At 31.5% G+C, this 13797-nt stretch overlaps 1 protein-coding gene across 2 annotated transcripts in view; it reads right to left on the bottom strand.

Moving 5' to 3' along the window:
- Positions 1-7668: 7668 nt before the first annotated feature.
- The window catches only part of LOC132746425 (uncharacterized), a 56069-nt gene continuing 49940 nt past the window's right edge, over positions 7669-13797 (bottom strand). The window contains exon 2 of one of the 2 annotated variants that reach the window (XM_060735553.1): positions 7669-11646. In XM_060735553.1, the coding sequence (XP_060591536.1) occupies positions 9570-11645 (2076 nt within the window). In that variant the 5' untranslated portion in view covers position 11646 and the 3' untranslated portion in view covers positions 7669-9569. The remainder of the gene's footprint in view (positions 11647-13797) is intronic. The other variant, XM_060735551.1, reaches the window with a different exon arrangement.

The following is a 13797-nucleotide window of genomic DNA, read 5'->3' as shown; positions in this document are numbered from 1 at the left end:
ATTAATTTAAGAAAGACAGCGTTATAATTTATTCCTAAATACTGAAATACAACTTATTTTTTCCCTTTACACTACAGTTAATATTCGGTGGCTCTTCGGTACCTCTCTTCACTCGAACTCATCGCCCAGTCTACCTCGGACCGCTTGAACACCGATAGCTCGAACTCTCGAACCTGATTTCTTGTCCCTTCAGTAGAAATATTATGAAAATCACACCTTTTCGGTCGAACAAAAAAGACAACAAAAGTTGCGAGTCAACATGTTCCCGGCGACACATGTTTTTAGCACCACCTCATGATCGTGATAAAGGCAATTAATTTTAATTCATATAAAATTAGAGGTGATTTTTATACTTCGCAACAGCAGGTGTCAAGTGCTGTGTGGTAGCTGTAAAAAGTTGCCCCGTACTTCACTAGTGTTGTTATGTTTTTCTGGTCCTTCGGGATCATTGATGCCAGCACTATTAAGTGTTGAGAATTGATTACCGCTCTTGAATACCGCTCAAACCCGTGCTAGGCGACGTGAGGGATGTTGCACGTATTCATTATTCCTCATATACAGACTCAATCAAACCGAGTCTGCAGTTCTCTTGTAATTTTGTTGTGATTATTGCTTCCTAGGGATCACTTTGTTTCCAGATTTTTATACTTCACAACAGCAGGTGTTGTGATATTTAATAGGTTTATGATATTAAAACAGTACATTCATTTTATATGCAGTCAAAAATAAAAAAAGTGGATTCGTATCACATATAGATGAAATCAGTCATTGATTCCTGCATTTGGTGCAACTTTAAGGTTTACATTAGATTTTTTGTGAAGCATTCAAGTTCAAAACTGAAAACAAAACCACACTAATATTTCATAAAATAAGACATTTGATAACAGTATTGAGACAATAACAATTTACAAAAATTCCATTCGATTATGACACTTTTCTGAACTTCAGGTATTTTTTCCAGAAATATTGATATCTAAATAATTTCGATCATTCTTCTAGAAAGAAAAATATTAACTTAAAATAAAAACTTATGAAGAAATAGATAATTGTATCATAGTTTGGGGACCTTTCTGTTGAAAAAATGTTACAGTTAAATCGTATACATATACATGCACAGTGCGGTAACTGGAGTGCAGGTATCAGTTACCCGCACGCCAGATCATGCCTGTTGATTGGCTCATTTTTGCTGGGGTTTACATATTGTGACGGCAGAGAAAGGGAAAGCGACAGAAATATCATATTCAGATGCTCGTTCATTGGTAACTTTTTCCCGGGGTTTAAAATTGTAACAACAGGGAACGTATATATATAAAGTAAATATGAAAGGGAGATTCACATATCATTTCCCATAAGTTAACCATAATCATTATGATATATTTGCTTAACATAAATTAGTTCTGGTGAACTAAACCACATATGAATACGTTGTTTGATTAAAACTAAAGAAAATTTACGATATCATCTATAATTCTAACTTGTCACACAATAAGTATAATTGTGTCCGGGAATATTGTTTGTCCTGTCTAGAAAAAGGGAATTATTTTCTTTTTGTTTTTTTTCAATTAATCTTGGTATAAAAATTTCAAGGGTAATTCCATTTTTTATATTTCTAACAAAAATGACAGCGTTATCGTCTTTTGACGTCATTTGTAAAATGACATTAAGGATTATCATTCTCGCCTTTGAATTAATGTAAAATATTCTAAATTCATGAAATTATAATTGATTTCGACTGTATTGTAACTTTTGAACTCTAAAATAACCAGTTTATGTTTAAAGTACAAGATCAATTAGTCGGGGTTTATCACAATAAGCCTATGTTTGACATCTATATAACCGTAGCTGTCTTTCGGAAAAAAATCTTGAACATATTCGATGAAATTTATTGGGTATTGCAACTGAAAATTGTATGCACACATTTGGAAATTTCACAAAATTTAAAGAAGATGAATTTATGAAATACTTTGTCACGCATGTTTAATAATTTTTGTCTAGTATTCTGTATATTTAAAAGCAGTAAAAATGTCAACATTAAGATAAGTGGGAAATAGTTCAATATTTGCTATTGAAAATCATGTCTGAAAAAGATATGCTTTCAAGTTTTATTAGAAAAACGCACTCATCCACCTAGGTCATATATAGAGAGAAAACATCATAAAACTATGTGTTTTTGTTGAAAACGAACAAATACTAAAATAATTCAAGAAATTACACAAACCTATCGTGCATGTATGCATGAATAAAGGATCATAATGATCAAACAATAATTTCGACTATATGCAGCGAAATATGATTACAAACAACCTTTGAAAGTTTGAGTATTACTTATTTAGAAATCTAGAAAAGAAAATATCTTACGAATAAATCGTCTCTAACTTAAAAAGCCCTGCCGTCCGAAATTTACAAAAAATATTTACAATCGGAAACAGAATGGAAGGTACAATTAAAAGAGTATGTCTTCATGATAAATCAGATTGATGTTCTTTGGTATTGGAGTATTGCTAGAAGTAAGTCTTGTAAACCACCGTGTGAACACATCTGCGGATGTTTCTAAATTCAAAATTTTACTATTTCATGTTTAAATGTTGAATTCTGCTTAAGCCGGTGCTAGTGGGCGTGGACGGTAACGTGCACTTTCCAGTACCGTCCATGAACAGGCTCAATCAAACCGAGTCTGCAACATTTTCAATTTTGCCGTGTTGGGCTTTCTTTAGGGATTCTGTATTTATCTATTTTATGATCACATCTGTGTTATTTGTGCCGTGTGGTGGCTGTAAAAAGTCTCCTCGTACATTTAATCAATGCTGTTATATTTTCGATCCTTAAAGATCGTTCAGCACGACATTATTGTTGTGCTTGTGGTATTTTTAGTTTCAACTTTTCGGCATTTTCTAGTTGGGTGGTTCCAATATTCCTACTTGAATAATGTTGATTCGCCCTTAGGATATGTTGCCTGCTTTTTAAGTTTGTCTTTTGACGTCTTATCTGTGATACGCAGGCTTCATAACCTCAGATCCCCTTTCAAAATTTCATTTTATTTAGTTCCGCCCATTGTTTTCTCGTTTAGGGCACACGCTTTTTATTACGCCGCTTTCGATGGAATGGCACTAACGTGTCACATTGAATGTTCCATGGTAACCGCCGTGTGAACACATCTGCGGATGTTTCTAAATTCAAAATTTTACTATTTCATGTTTAAATGTTGAATTCTGCTTAAGCCGGTGCTAGGGGGCGTGGACGGTAACTTGCACTTTCCAGTACCGTCCATGAACAGGCTCAATCAAACCGACCCTGCAACATTTTCAATTTTGCCGTGTTGGGCTTTCTTTAGGGATTCTGTATTTATCTATTTTATTCTCTTATAAGAATGCAACTTTTAAAATGAAGAAAATGTCTACGAGTACGGATTGAAAAGCACCCAATACAGTGTACATACATATTTTTTATCATAGAACAATTGATACAGTACATATATATGTTCGAATATCGTACTACATTACACTTAATATCATTTGTTTTATCAACTGAAATACGAAAAAGACAAATGGTTTAAATCATATCTAATAAACGACTTTTGAAAAGAAGTCAGCATAAAAGACGTCTGACTGGAAAAAGGGCTATGAACAGTAGCACCATATAGTTTCGACTACTGATTTTATTTGAAATTCGACAATATGTGTTTTATCAGTAACTTATATGTAGGGAGCTGTACATTACAGTTCAACTAATGTATATCACAATAAGTGTAGCTCAAACTCCTATAATGTCAAGTTATTAAATGTTTATTGTACCATTTTTTTTTCGATACTCCTTGTTCCTCCCATTCACGGGAAGTGCTGGGGATGAAGGATGGAATGAGCCATATTTGGCTTTTCTTTTGTCCAAGTATTACCAAGTCAGTGATATTGTGTCAGTTTTTGTGTCAAAATATATAGGTGCGATTGAGATTACCCCTCAGTATTATCCTTAAATTCAGCCATAAACCACCCTTAGTTGGGTTTAATAAATACGAAAGTAAAATTATGCGATTTACAATTTACAAACTATTTATTATACATTACCTGATACGTGTGGGTTTCAAACAATAAATTACATTTATTTTACGCAGTTATATTACAGGGAACCTTTTAAATCGTTTGATTACACATGTTTGTTTAAACAAATGTACAGTTTACAATTCATTCTGTTATTTATTACTTTTACGTTTGTCGTTATCTATCCTAACACTTGATATTATTTCACGTATACGAGTAGTGATCGAAAAAACAACCAACTGCTGGTTATTCATCACGAAAAATTGCATACAGAAAGTTAATATAACAATGTACAGAAAATGAAATATGAAATATGAAGAAAAGAATTAAAGATGAAATGCCTTTTGAAATCTAATGTGGACAATTTAAGATTTCTTACTGATATAAAATTCACGATTTACAACCTCTATTACAATTATAGTCGATCTACGGGGGAAAACGATAGGGGAAAGGTACTCATTATTAATTTGATCACTTAGAATTCTGTCAAAATGTAACATCACTTTCTGGCATATTTTTGATAAACAAAGAACTATTGTTACATGAAAATAAAATATTTCCAAATTTTACATCAACAAATAAGTTAAAAAATTGTTCCATGATAAAAGCACGTTTTCTATGATGTGCAGAAAGAATCTATTCCCTAACTTAGGAAACATTTCAGTAAAACACTAGAATTGTTACGTCTAAAAAGACAAAATATAACTAGTATATATTACTAATAATTCTATCCTAATTGATTGCTTAGGTATCCAGTTGTTTATGATTGCAAAAAAAAGATATATTCAAAACAATGCATACTTTTGTGTTAGTATTAGTTCTAACGGGACTTTACAACTGTTGTTTAACATGACAGGACGAGACTTTATTCCGATATATCTTTTTTATTTATTACTTGTAAGGGCCAATTGTTTTTCTAAATTTTTGAATAATTCACTGATTCAATTTTTCTTTGCTGATAAATAAATTCTATTGTTCAAAATGACCCTCATAAACGAATGCTTTCACCTCAAATCCCGCTTAATAGTGTGTAAAAAATCCTTTTCAATTTGTAATGCGTTTATCTTACTCTTTTTTTCTAAGTACACCATTGACAAATAAAAAAGGAAAGTATGACAATTTGCTTAAATCAGGAAATCAAAATGATTTAAAAAGGAGGCAACGTCCTTATAAACTAAAATACCATTACATTCCATTTACCCTAGAGGGATTTTTTATAAATTTATTGTGAAATGTACAATAAGCCCATGTACACGGATAAATATCTATATAAGCATTTATTATATATAAATGTATAAATTAGAAAGTATGAATTATGTCGGTGTTTAAATACCCGTAGATAATTGATACTTTCGATTATTAAAATTTATTTGTTATATAAACTAAAACAACTATTAAAACATTTAATGACGCCACGAAACTGCGAAAAAATGTACTTGTGAGGGAGAAAATGGAGATTAAATAAGTTAAATGTATTGACATTTACCAGCCTTGTTAAGCAACATTAATAAGCCATTGTATGTGACATTTTCATCGTTTCATAATTCTAGCAAATAATAGCAAAATACATTTTTATAGTCTGATGTTATTGACCTGTCAATAATGAATACATTATAAGGGGCGTCCGTGGCCCAGTGGTTAAGGTTGTTAACTTAAACCACTTGCCCCTCACCTCTGTGGGTTCGAATCTCGACAGGGACTTTGAATTCTTTCATGTGCGGAAGCTATCCAGCTAGCTTACGGAACGTCGGTGGTTCTACTCAGGTGCCCGTTCGTGCCTTAAATTATACACGGAAGGGCATTTGAGGTCTCCCTCAATCAGTTAAGCTGGAACGTCGCGATATGACCTATGCTGTGTCGATGTGACGTAACCCCCCCCTAAAAAAAAAACAAACAAAAAAAAAAAAAAACATTATAACACACATTCGATTCCTCTTCAGTTCTGTCAGTATAGTGTACGATTATTAATACATGTATGTAATATTAACTAACGTTTGGAAATGTCAAAATAGCTTAATGTATAGCTTTTTATAACATCTGCAATAGCACAGTCGGTTAAGCGATTACCTAATATACGAGAGGTCTGTGGTTCGATCTCATCTTTTGCCATTGTTTAAATTCATATTCTTTCTTTATTTTCATGCCAAACACTTACAAAAATCTATCACACGGATATGAAAAACTTCTAGCAGGGAATTGTCTCGTTTTGTATTGTGATTTACGGCACTAAAATAACATTTTCTTGATTTTAATCAGAAAGTTAAATTTGAATTTTTGAATAGTAACTCTTAAACAATGTTATTAAAAAAGGATAATATTTACAAAATAAGTGCAAAACATATCAAAAACAAAAAAGCACAACCATAGCTTCAAAAATGTTGAAAATAGTTATAAATAAGAAGAAAAAAATAACTTGACATACGCGGTCTCGATCTTACAACACATTAGGCATTGAGAAATTATATATTCATACACTATAACGGTCAGCGTAACTTTATCATAGAAACAAATTAAATTTAATCATTTCTTACTTTCGTACATCTCACGGAATTTGCCGAACGTTTATCGAATATGAATATATTGTGTGCATTGATTGTGTAATCAGTACTGAATTGACAGGTTAATAGAATCAAACAATAGAAAACTGTTTATTTTAACAAATAAACAAAGAAAACGCATTTTTATAACCTATATCGTAATTTTGTTTCGTTAATTATCGAATAAAATTAAATTCAAAAAAATTAAAGTAATGTATCATAACATACGTTTATAGACAATTAAGCAATATTGTGTAAAATATACTCTTAACATGATAATCTTAGATTGTATGATATAAAGATTATGTTTGGATTATCCGTTATTATAAATAAAAAGTGTTAAGTAAGGATTTTTGCTCTATTTTATTTTATTTTGTTTACGTCACAGGCGGACAGGACGTGCATTAAAAACTATAAGTAGGAATTTCTGCTAAAACTAGGAAAAAAAACCCGAAATCATTTCTTATTGGATTTGATGTTACAAAACGACTGATTCAAAGGGAGACAACATTTTAGTTAATTCTTTATGTACTTACATTCCATTACTTTCCCGCTATATTACAGATGAATTAAATAAATATATGTTGACAAATGTAAAATGAGCCTAAATACACACACGAAATATCTGTATATAATAATCACCACGGCGTTAATATACCAGTAGACAGCTGATAATTCCGATAACTACAATTTATGTGAAATAAAAAATAAACTTTTGAAAAAGTTAAAGACGCCATGAAACTGCCAAAACAGTTGTTTGTGGACAGGGGAGTGGAAATTCATTAAATGATTAATATGTATTGATATTTTCCAATCTTATTGATGTTTTATTGATTTCAATGCCTTGATTAAAAAAATTAGGATTTACCTGATTGAACTGAAAATAAAAATCATTAAATAATTGTATGCGTATCTTTCATTTAAAGACGTCACGAAACTGCTAAAAAGTTGTTTGAGGACACGGAGTGGGAAATTCGTTAAATGATTCATATTTTTTATGTTTTTACATCTTGTTGATGTTTTAATGATTTTTGTGAGACACATATACACATAGATATTACAAATGCCTTGATTCAAAAATGTAGGATATACTTTATTGAACTGAAAATAAAAACAATTAAGCAATTATATGCGTGTCTTTCATCGACCAACATTTCAAGTACATTTTGTGTAAATAATAACAAAATCCTTTGATACTTTTGAGATAACTATTTTTAACACATTAAATAAATTCAAGTATTTTTGTACTGTTAAACATGTTCTTTCAAATAAATGATGGGATCAAATTAATTAATAGTGTCACAAATGATTTAAATATAAACATTGTTTTCATACCATTTGTTAAACAAGAAGATTGACGCTGATTGTTATAGTTTCATTGCAAAAAACAACAACAAAAAAAAAACAACAACACATTTTACACCATATGATAAGTAGCGATACAACATCGTAATATTTATACAATACACATAATATATACACAACAGGGATACCAAGATATTTAATAATTATGTATGGAATTGTGTATAGTCACAATACGTTTTACTTAATACGTTTATATATGGTTTTGTTTAATCAAACATTATGCTCAATACGTTTTTGCTCATTACATTTATATATGGTATTGTGTAGTAGTCACTCATTATGCTTAATACCTTATAGAGCAATATAATATATTGTATATATCACACTTTATACTCAATACCTTAAAAAACAAGGACATCAATGTATTTAATGCTTTTATGTATGGTATTGTGTAGTCACAATACTTTTATGCTCAAAACGTCATTATAAAGTATGGAAATAACACATTTTGCTCAACACATTTATGCACCAAACGTTCATATATAGTATTTTATTATATGCTTTTCGGTGGTAAATAGAAATATATGAGTGAGATAAAAACTGATAATTTCACTGTTTTAAACAGTGAAATGATCTATTTGATAATTCAACTGCTTTGAATAGTTCAGTCAGTTACAATGTTTCAGTGAAATACAAGCGTTCACAGTACTAGAAACCAACTTAATGACGTGACTTCGTAAATGACGTCCCGTTTTTTATTATTCGGTGCCCTTTTCATTTAGTACTTTATTAAAATGTATTTTTAAACGTTTCTATGCATATAATAAAAAAAATGTTTAGTTTAATGTAAGATCGAAATATATTTCCCCACGTAAACACCAAAAATTCATATTTCACTCGTGGCTGCGCCACTCGTGAAATATCCATTTTGGTGCTCACTCGGTGAAATGTATTGCGATCTTACACTGAACTAACAAATATCCTCTATATGTTGTAACTAATTATGCCCAGTATGTTTATGCTCTATACATTCATTAAACGTATTGTGAAGTCACACATTATGCTTAATATATTTATGCTCAATACGTTTATATATAGTATTAGGTAGTCACTCGTTATGTTCAACCATCAGATGTAAAAATAAATAAACATGTATATTGCAAGCACATTGCAATGTTTCAAAAAAATCTTTAAAAGAATCATGATTTTTGTAAAATTCATGATTAATAAATACGTAATAAGAAATTCAAATGAAAGATAAACATAGAAAAAATAATTTAAAAAAATATACGTTACGTGTAGTGTCTTTTGTATATATACTTATGATTTATTCGATAGAAATAGTTTATTTAGGATTTAAATAATTCCCTCATCAAATCACATATTATTAAGTTAAAATTAAAATTTTAATTGTGATGATAAGATCACAAATATGACTTTTTGCCAAATTATTCAGTCCTCGCATCTGCAGGGATAGAAAAACATTTTTTATCATTGTTTAAAAGTTACACTGTTTAATAATTTAAAGGGCTCTATCACTTTTATGTGTGAAACTTGGTTCGCATTAATGATTCTGGCCATTGAACAAGGTAACACTGGTGTATTTTTATTCTTCAAGACGTCTTCGATTGGTGATGATGCAATAATGCAGTTCTTGCATATCACGTGAATACTAGTTATTGATCAATTTGTTTCACAGCTTACAGATATGGAATTTTGCCGAATTATTTCGTCGTCTAATCTGAAGGGAACGCGCATAACAGTTGAAAGCATTGCCTAGACTATTCTCTTGTTCCATACACTGGCCTAGAAGATTGAGTGCTGTTTCTCTATGTCCGAGATTTGGTTCAACATCAATGGTTCTGGCAATGTTAGAGAGAGCCCTCTGTTTATCATCGAGTCTTCCTAGACGGGAATATGTCTTGTACTGCAAGAAATAGAGGTAAGGGAGAGAATCCACAACATCCATGTTCATCCATTTATCAGATTTACTTCTGTAAGCAAGATCTTCCTGTGTTGATCTAAACATTTCATGTTGAAGTTCAAATAGACAACAGTTTATTTCACTTCGTTTAAAAGAGACACATGATGCTGTTATATGTTTAAACAGTCTGCATTCTTCATTTGATTCATAGCATAATCTTGTGAAACTTTCTTTTATTGGAGCCTTATTGAAATTGTAACACCCACACACTGGTTCAACAACACTAAGATCATAACACTCCTCAATATTTATCAGGATACGTTTAGTCCTCTCAATATCTCCCATACAATAGAAAACCGATGCTAGTTTCAGTTTACCAGATGCTACATCAGAGTCAAGTCCTAATGACATGAATAAAAGCGGCTTGTTTGATATATGGTCTTGTTGGTCAATGTTCAAAGATGCTAGAACAGATCCAAGTGTACTACATAAATATTGTGTAAACAAACCGTAAGCGTTTCTATCTATGTTTGTGAAATTCGCATTATGATGATGTGACATAAATGTTAAAAGTTTTCGAATTGTAAGTCGTGGTGATAAATCATACATGTCACGTAACATAATTTTGACGTGTAAGCTTATATATTGGGCCGTATCTTTAAGTAATTTTCCAGCAATGAGTGTTGGTACACAATGTGCATCTAGAAGGTAAATACCGTTACAACTTGACTGAAGAAATACACCAAGGTTGTCACATTCAATTTCGAGTAATGCCCTACCATTACTTTCGATTACATAACGAAGAGTTTCAAGTATTAACGGCTTTGTTTCTGGAGTAAATCGCCCGCTCATCAAGTTATTTTGTGTGATGAAGAAATGAGGACAGTATTCATTTTGAACACTTTTGTAAAGTGTTGATAAACAAAATGATAGACAGGTAAAGAGAGTATTTTCTTTCCATAGGCCAGATCTTGTATATGAAATACAATGTAACAAAACAGTTTTACACATGAAACTTGATATGCTGTCGGGAAATCTTTGTGTTATAAATGTTTTCAGTATCATTTTCATCAAAATGTAACATCTGATTCGTGTTATATTGAGATTAAACATTAAACATCTCTCTGCAAATGATGTGGATATTCTCCATTCAAGGATTTCATTTACACTTCCTGTTTTTCCAACGCCTACGACAAAACACAGCGTGTTGCTACAGTACTGTATCATATCATTGGTGGGCCAATGCTCCTCTCTATGCTGATTTGACCAATGCCGTGCTTGAACTGGTCTTAAATGACAGGGAAGTGCAAAAACATAATCATTATCACAGAACCAAGGTACATCTTGTTGTGAATGGGCTGGGCCGTGTCTTATTAATTCATTATTTCCAAAAACATCGAATAATGTATTTTTTAACAATATTCTCCCCATTCTGTATCTATACGAATAGTCATTAACTTCAACTACGTGTGGTAGTGGAGCATCATCTCTTAATATTTGTAACAAACAGTATCCTGGTGAGACATTTTCATCTTGTATCATCAAAATATTATGTTTACCATATTCCCATTGACACCAGTCTTCTATCACATTATAATTGTTCATAGATATAAGGCAATCTACGTCAGATTTTAATCCTACAGCTGTTGTACCTTCTATTTGACTACCGAAAATGAACACATTCCAATCTTTACCGACTAGCTGTTGAGTTAACGTCAATAGTGATTCGTCCAGTAGCTTTGTTCTCCTTCTTCTCATCACTATCTTCTCGTTTACACCAATCATATCCATCACTTGAGACATTTTAAGTGATAAATTGTGAGCGTAATCTGGTATCCTCGACATGCTAAAATCAAACAGAAATTCATTTAAATAAAACAGAAATTCATTTAATTCATTAAACGTTTTGTTTTTCTTAAAACAATACATTAGAACATATGTTTTCACGATAAACAAACATCAATTAGAATCTAATACTTTGAAGTAAATCCCTGTAAAACACGGAAGTGACACATTTAAATAATATATCTATAAAGTGTAAATTTCATTAATCATTTAACTATTTAAAGAAGCTTAAAATTTTAAATAAAACAGGGAAATGGAAAATTGTACAATACGAAAACGAAAGTTGGAATTCCCAATGCTCCACACCTTAATTGGACAGGTTGAATGGTGCTAAATAGTGAACTAAAATAAAATTCCTTCTTTTAAGTAAAATAAAACCTTTCTTGTAAATTGAATCTTACACTGACAATTTAAAAGTATTAATCGCTCTATGGTGGCTATTAATAGAGGATGAAATTATAATTGTCAGACGCTATCATATAAACAAATTTTAAATTATCTCTTACACATATAGTCATGTATTTCATTTCTTATTTATACATGTATTTTATTACAATCGATCAAAGAAACCAGATTGTTAAATTTAAAAATGATTTTTATAATTTTGATAAGGAAGCCAAATCTATAAAGGTTTTCCTAAAAATAATTACTGTACGCTTTATTGGTAGTTTTATATTTTGTCCTATTTGGCAGTGCTCATTCTTGGATTACTTATATTTATGATATTTATGACGAGACCAACGAAGCTTGAAAAAATGGTCTAATAAATCGTTTTGTGGGTCTACCGGAAGTTGCTAGGGGACGTGTACGTTAACTTTTATTTAACAGTAATATCCATGGACAGGCTCAATCAAACCCAGCCTACAACATTTTCAATTTTGCCGAATTAGGCTTTCTTTAGAGATTCTGATTCCGAGGGATCATTTTTCTCTAGATATTGATACATTACAACAGCAGGTGTCAAGTGTTGTGTGGTAGCCGTAACAAGTTGCCCCGTACTTCACTTCTGTGTTGTTGTATTTTTCTTTTCTGGTTCTTAGGGATCAATGAGTCAAAACCTTTTAAGTGTAAAGAATTGAGTACCGCTCAAGCCGGTGCCAGAGGACGTGAGTTCCATTATCCCTCATCTCTAAAGGGTCTGAGATGTTGATGTAAGTTTGTTGTTTTAATGCTCCCGAGTCATCATGACAAGCCTGAACCATATATATTTGACACGTGATACTTACTAGTAAATTACTTCAGTGCGTAGTTATCATTATGTCACCTAACCGCTTTATGCTCATAGGTGAGATATTTTGATGGCAGTCTATCCGCTGTTGTCTACAATTTCTTAATACAACCTAAAAAAACACTCGATGGATTTTGACACAGGAGTGTTACTTTGGTCCTATACAAAAGTTTTATAAATTGTTCTTTATAAAGACTTGTAAATGTCTTCCTCTGTGAAACTGTAATGCAAAGAACTTAGATATTTGTCATGAATCTAAAAGATATAGCAGGCAACTACAGATTTTTAAAACAAAATATTGCCTAAAAAGTGATCTATTGGTCTTGACACGTATGACGACAGATGCAGCACGAGGACTCCGCAAACGTCAAAAACAAGATTGACAAAATGCAGACAAGACAGAGGGTACATGTTTGAATTACCGTGCTTTTGTTTGATATTTTTCTTTCATCGTTTATGAAAGCATTCAATACAATGCATCAAAAACTTAAAAAGCAGTAACGTGTTTGTAACATTCTTACCCCTATTTATCTCGTCAGGCATAGAATGCCTTCTAGGATTTTGAATCATTATATTGAATGCTTTCAGAAAACATAAATTATGCTATATTGAGTCATTTTTTGTTTTTGATAATCTGCTGATCATATTCACAATGATCTTTAGTCAAATATTTAAATCTGGAAACAAAGTTGTCTATCGGAAGCATTAACAAAATTACATGAAAAGTGCAGTCTCGGTTTGATCGAGTCTGTACATGAGGGATAATGAATAATTGCAACATCCCTTAAGTCATTTTAACAAAGCCTCTCGTTTTTAAAGTTTCTCTTAAGATAAAACATTTACACGATAAGAAACGTCAGAAGTCAACGTTTGATTCAGAAACAAACTCTACTACGTTATTTTAAGGTATTAATACGGGGGAGT

This window comes from Ruditapes philippinarum, unplaced genomic scaffold (assembly GCF_026571515.1).
Source record: "Ruditapes philippinarum isolate M1 unplaced genomic scaffold, ASM2657151v2 ctg1505_1_1_1_1, whole genome shotgun sequence".
NCBI classification, from domain to species: Eukaryota; Metazoa; Mollusca; class Bivalvia; order Venerida; family Veneridae; genus Ruditapes; species Ruditapes philippinarum.
Note: the sequence above shows the minus strand (reverse complement) of the source record. Positions and strands in the feature narration are given on the sequence as shown.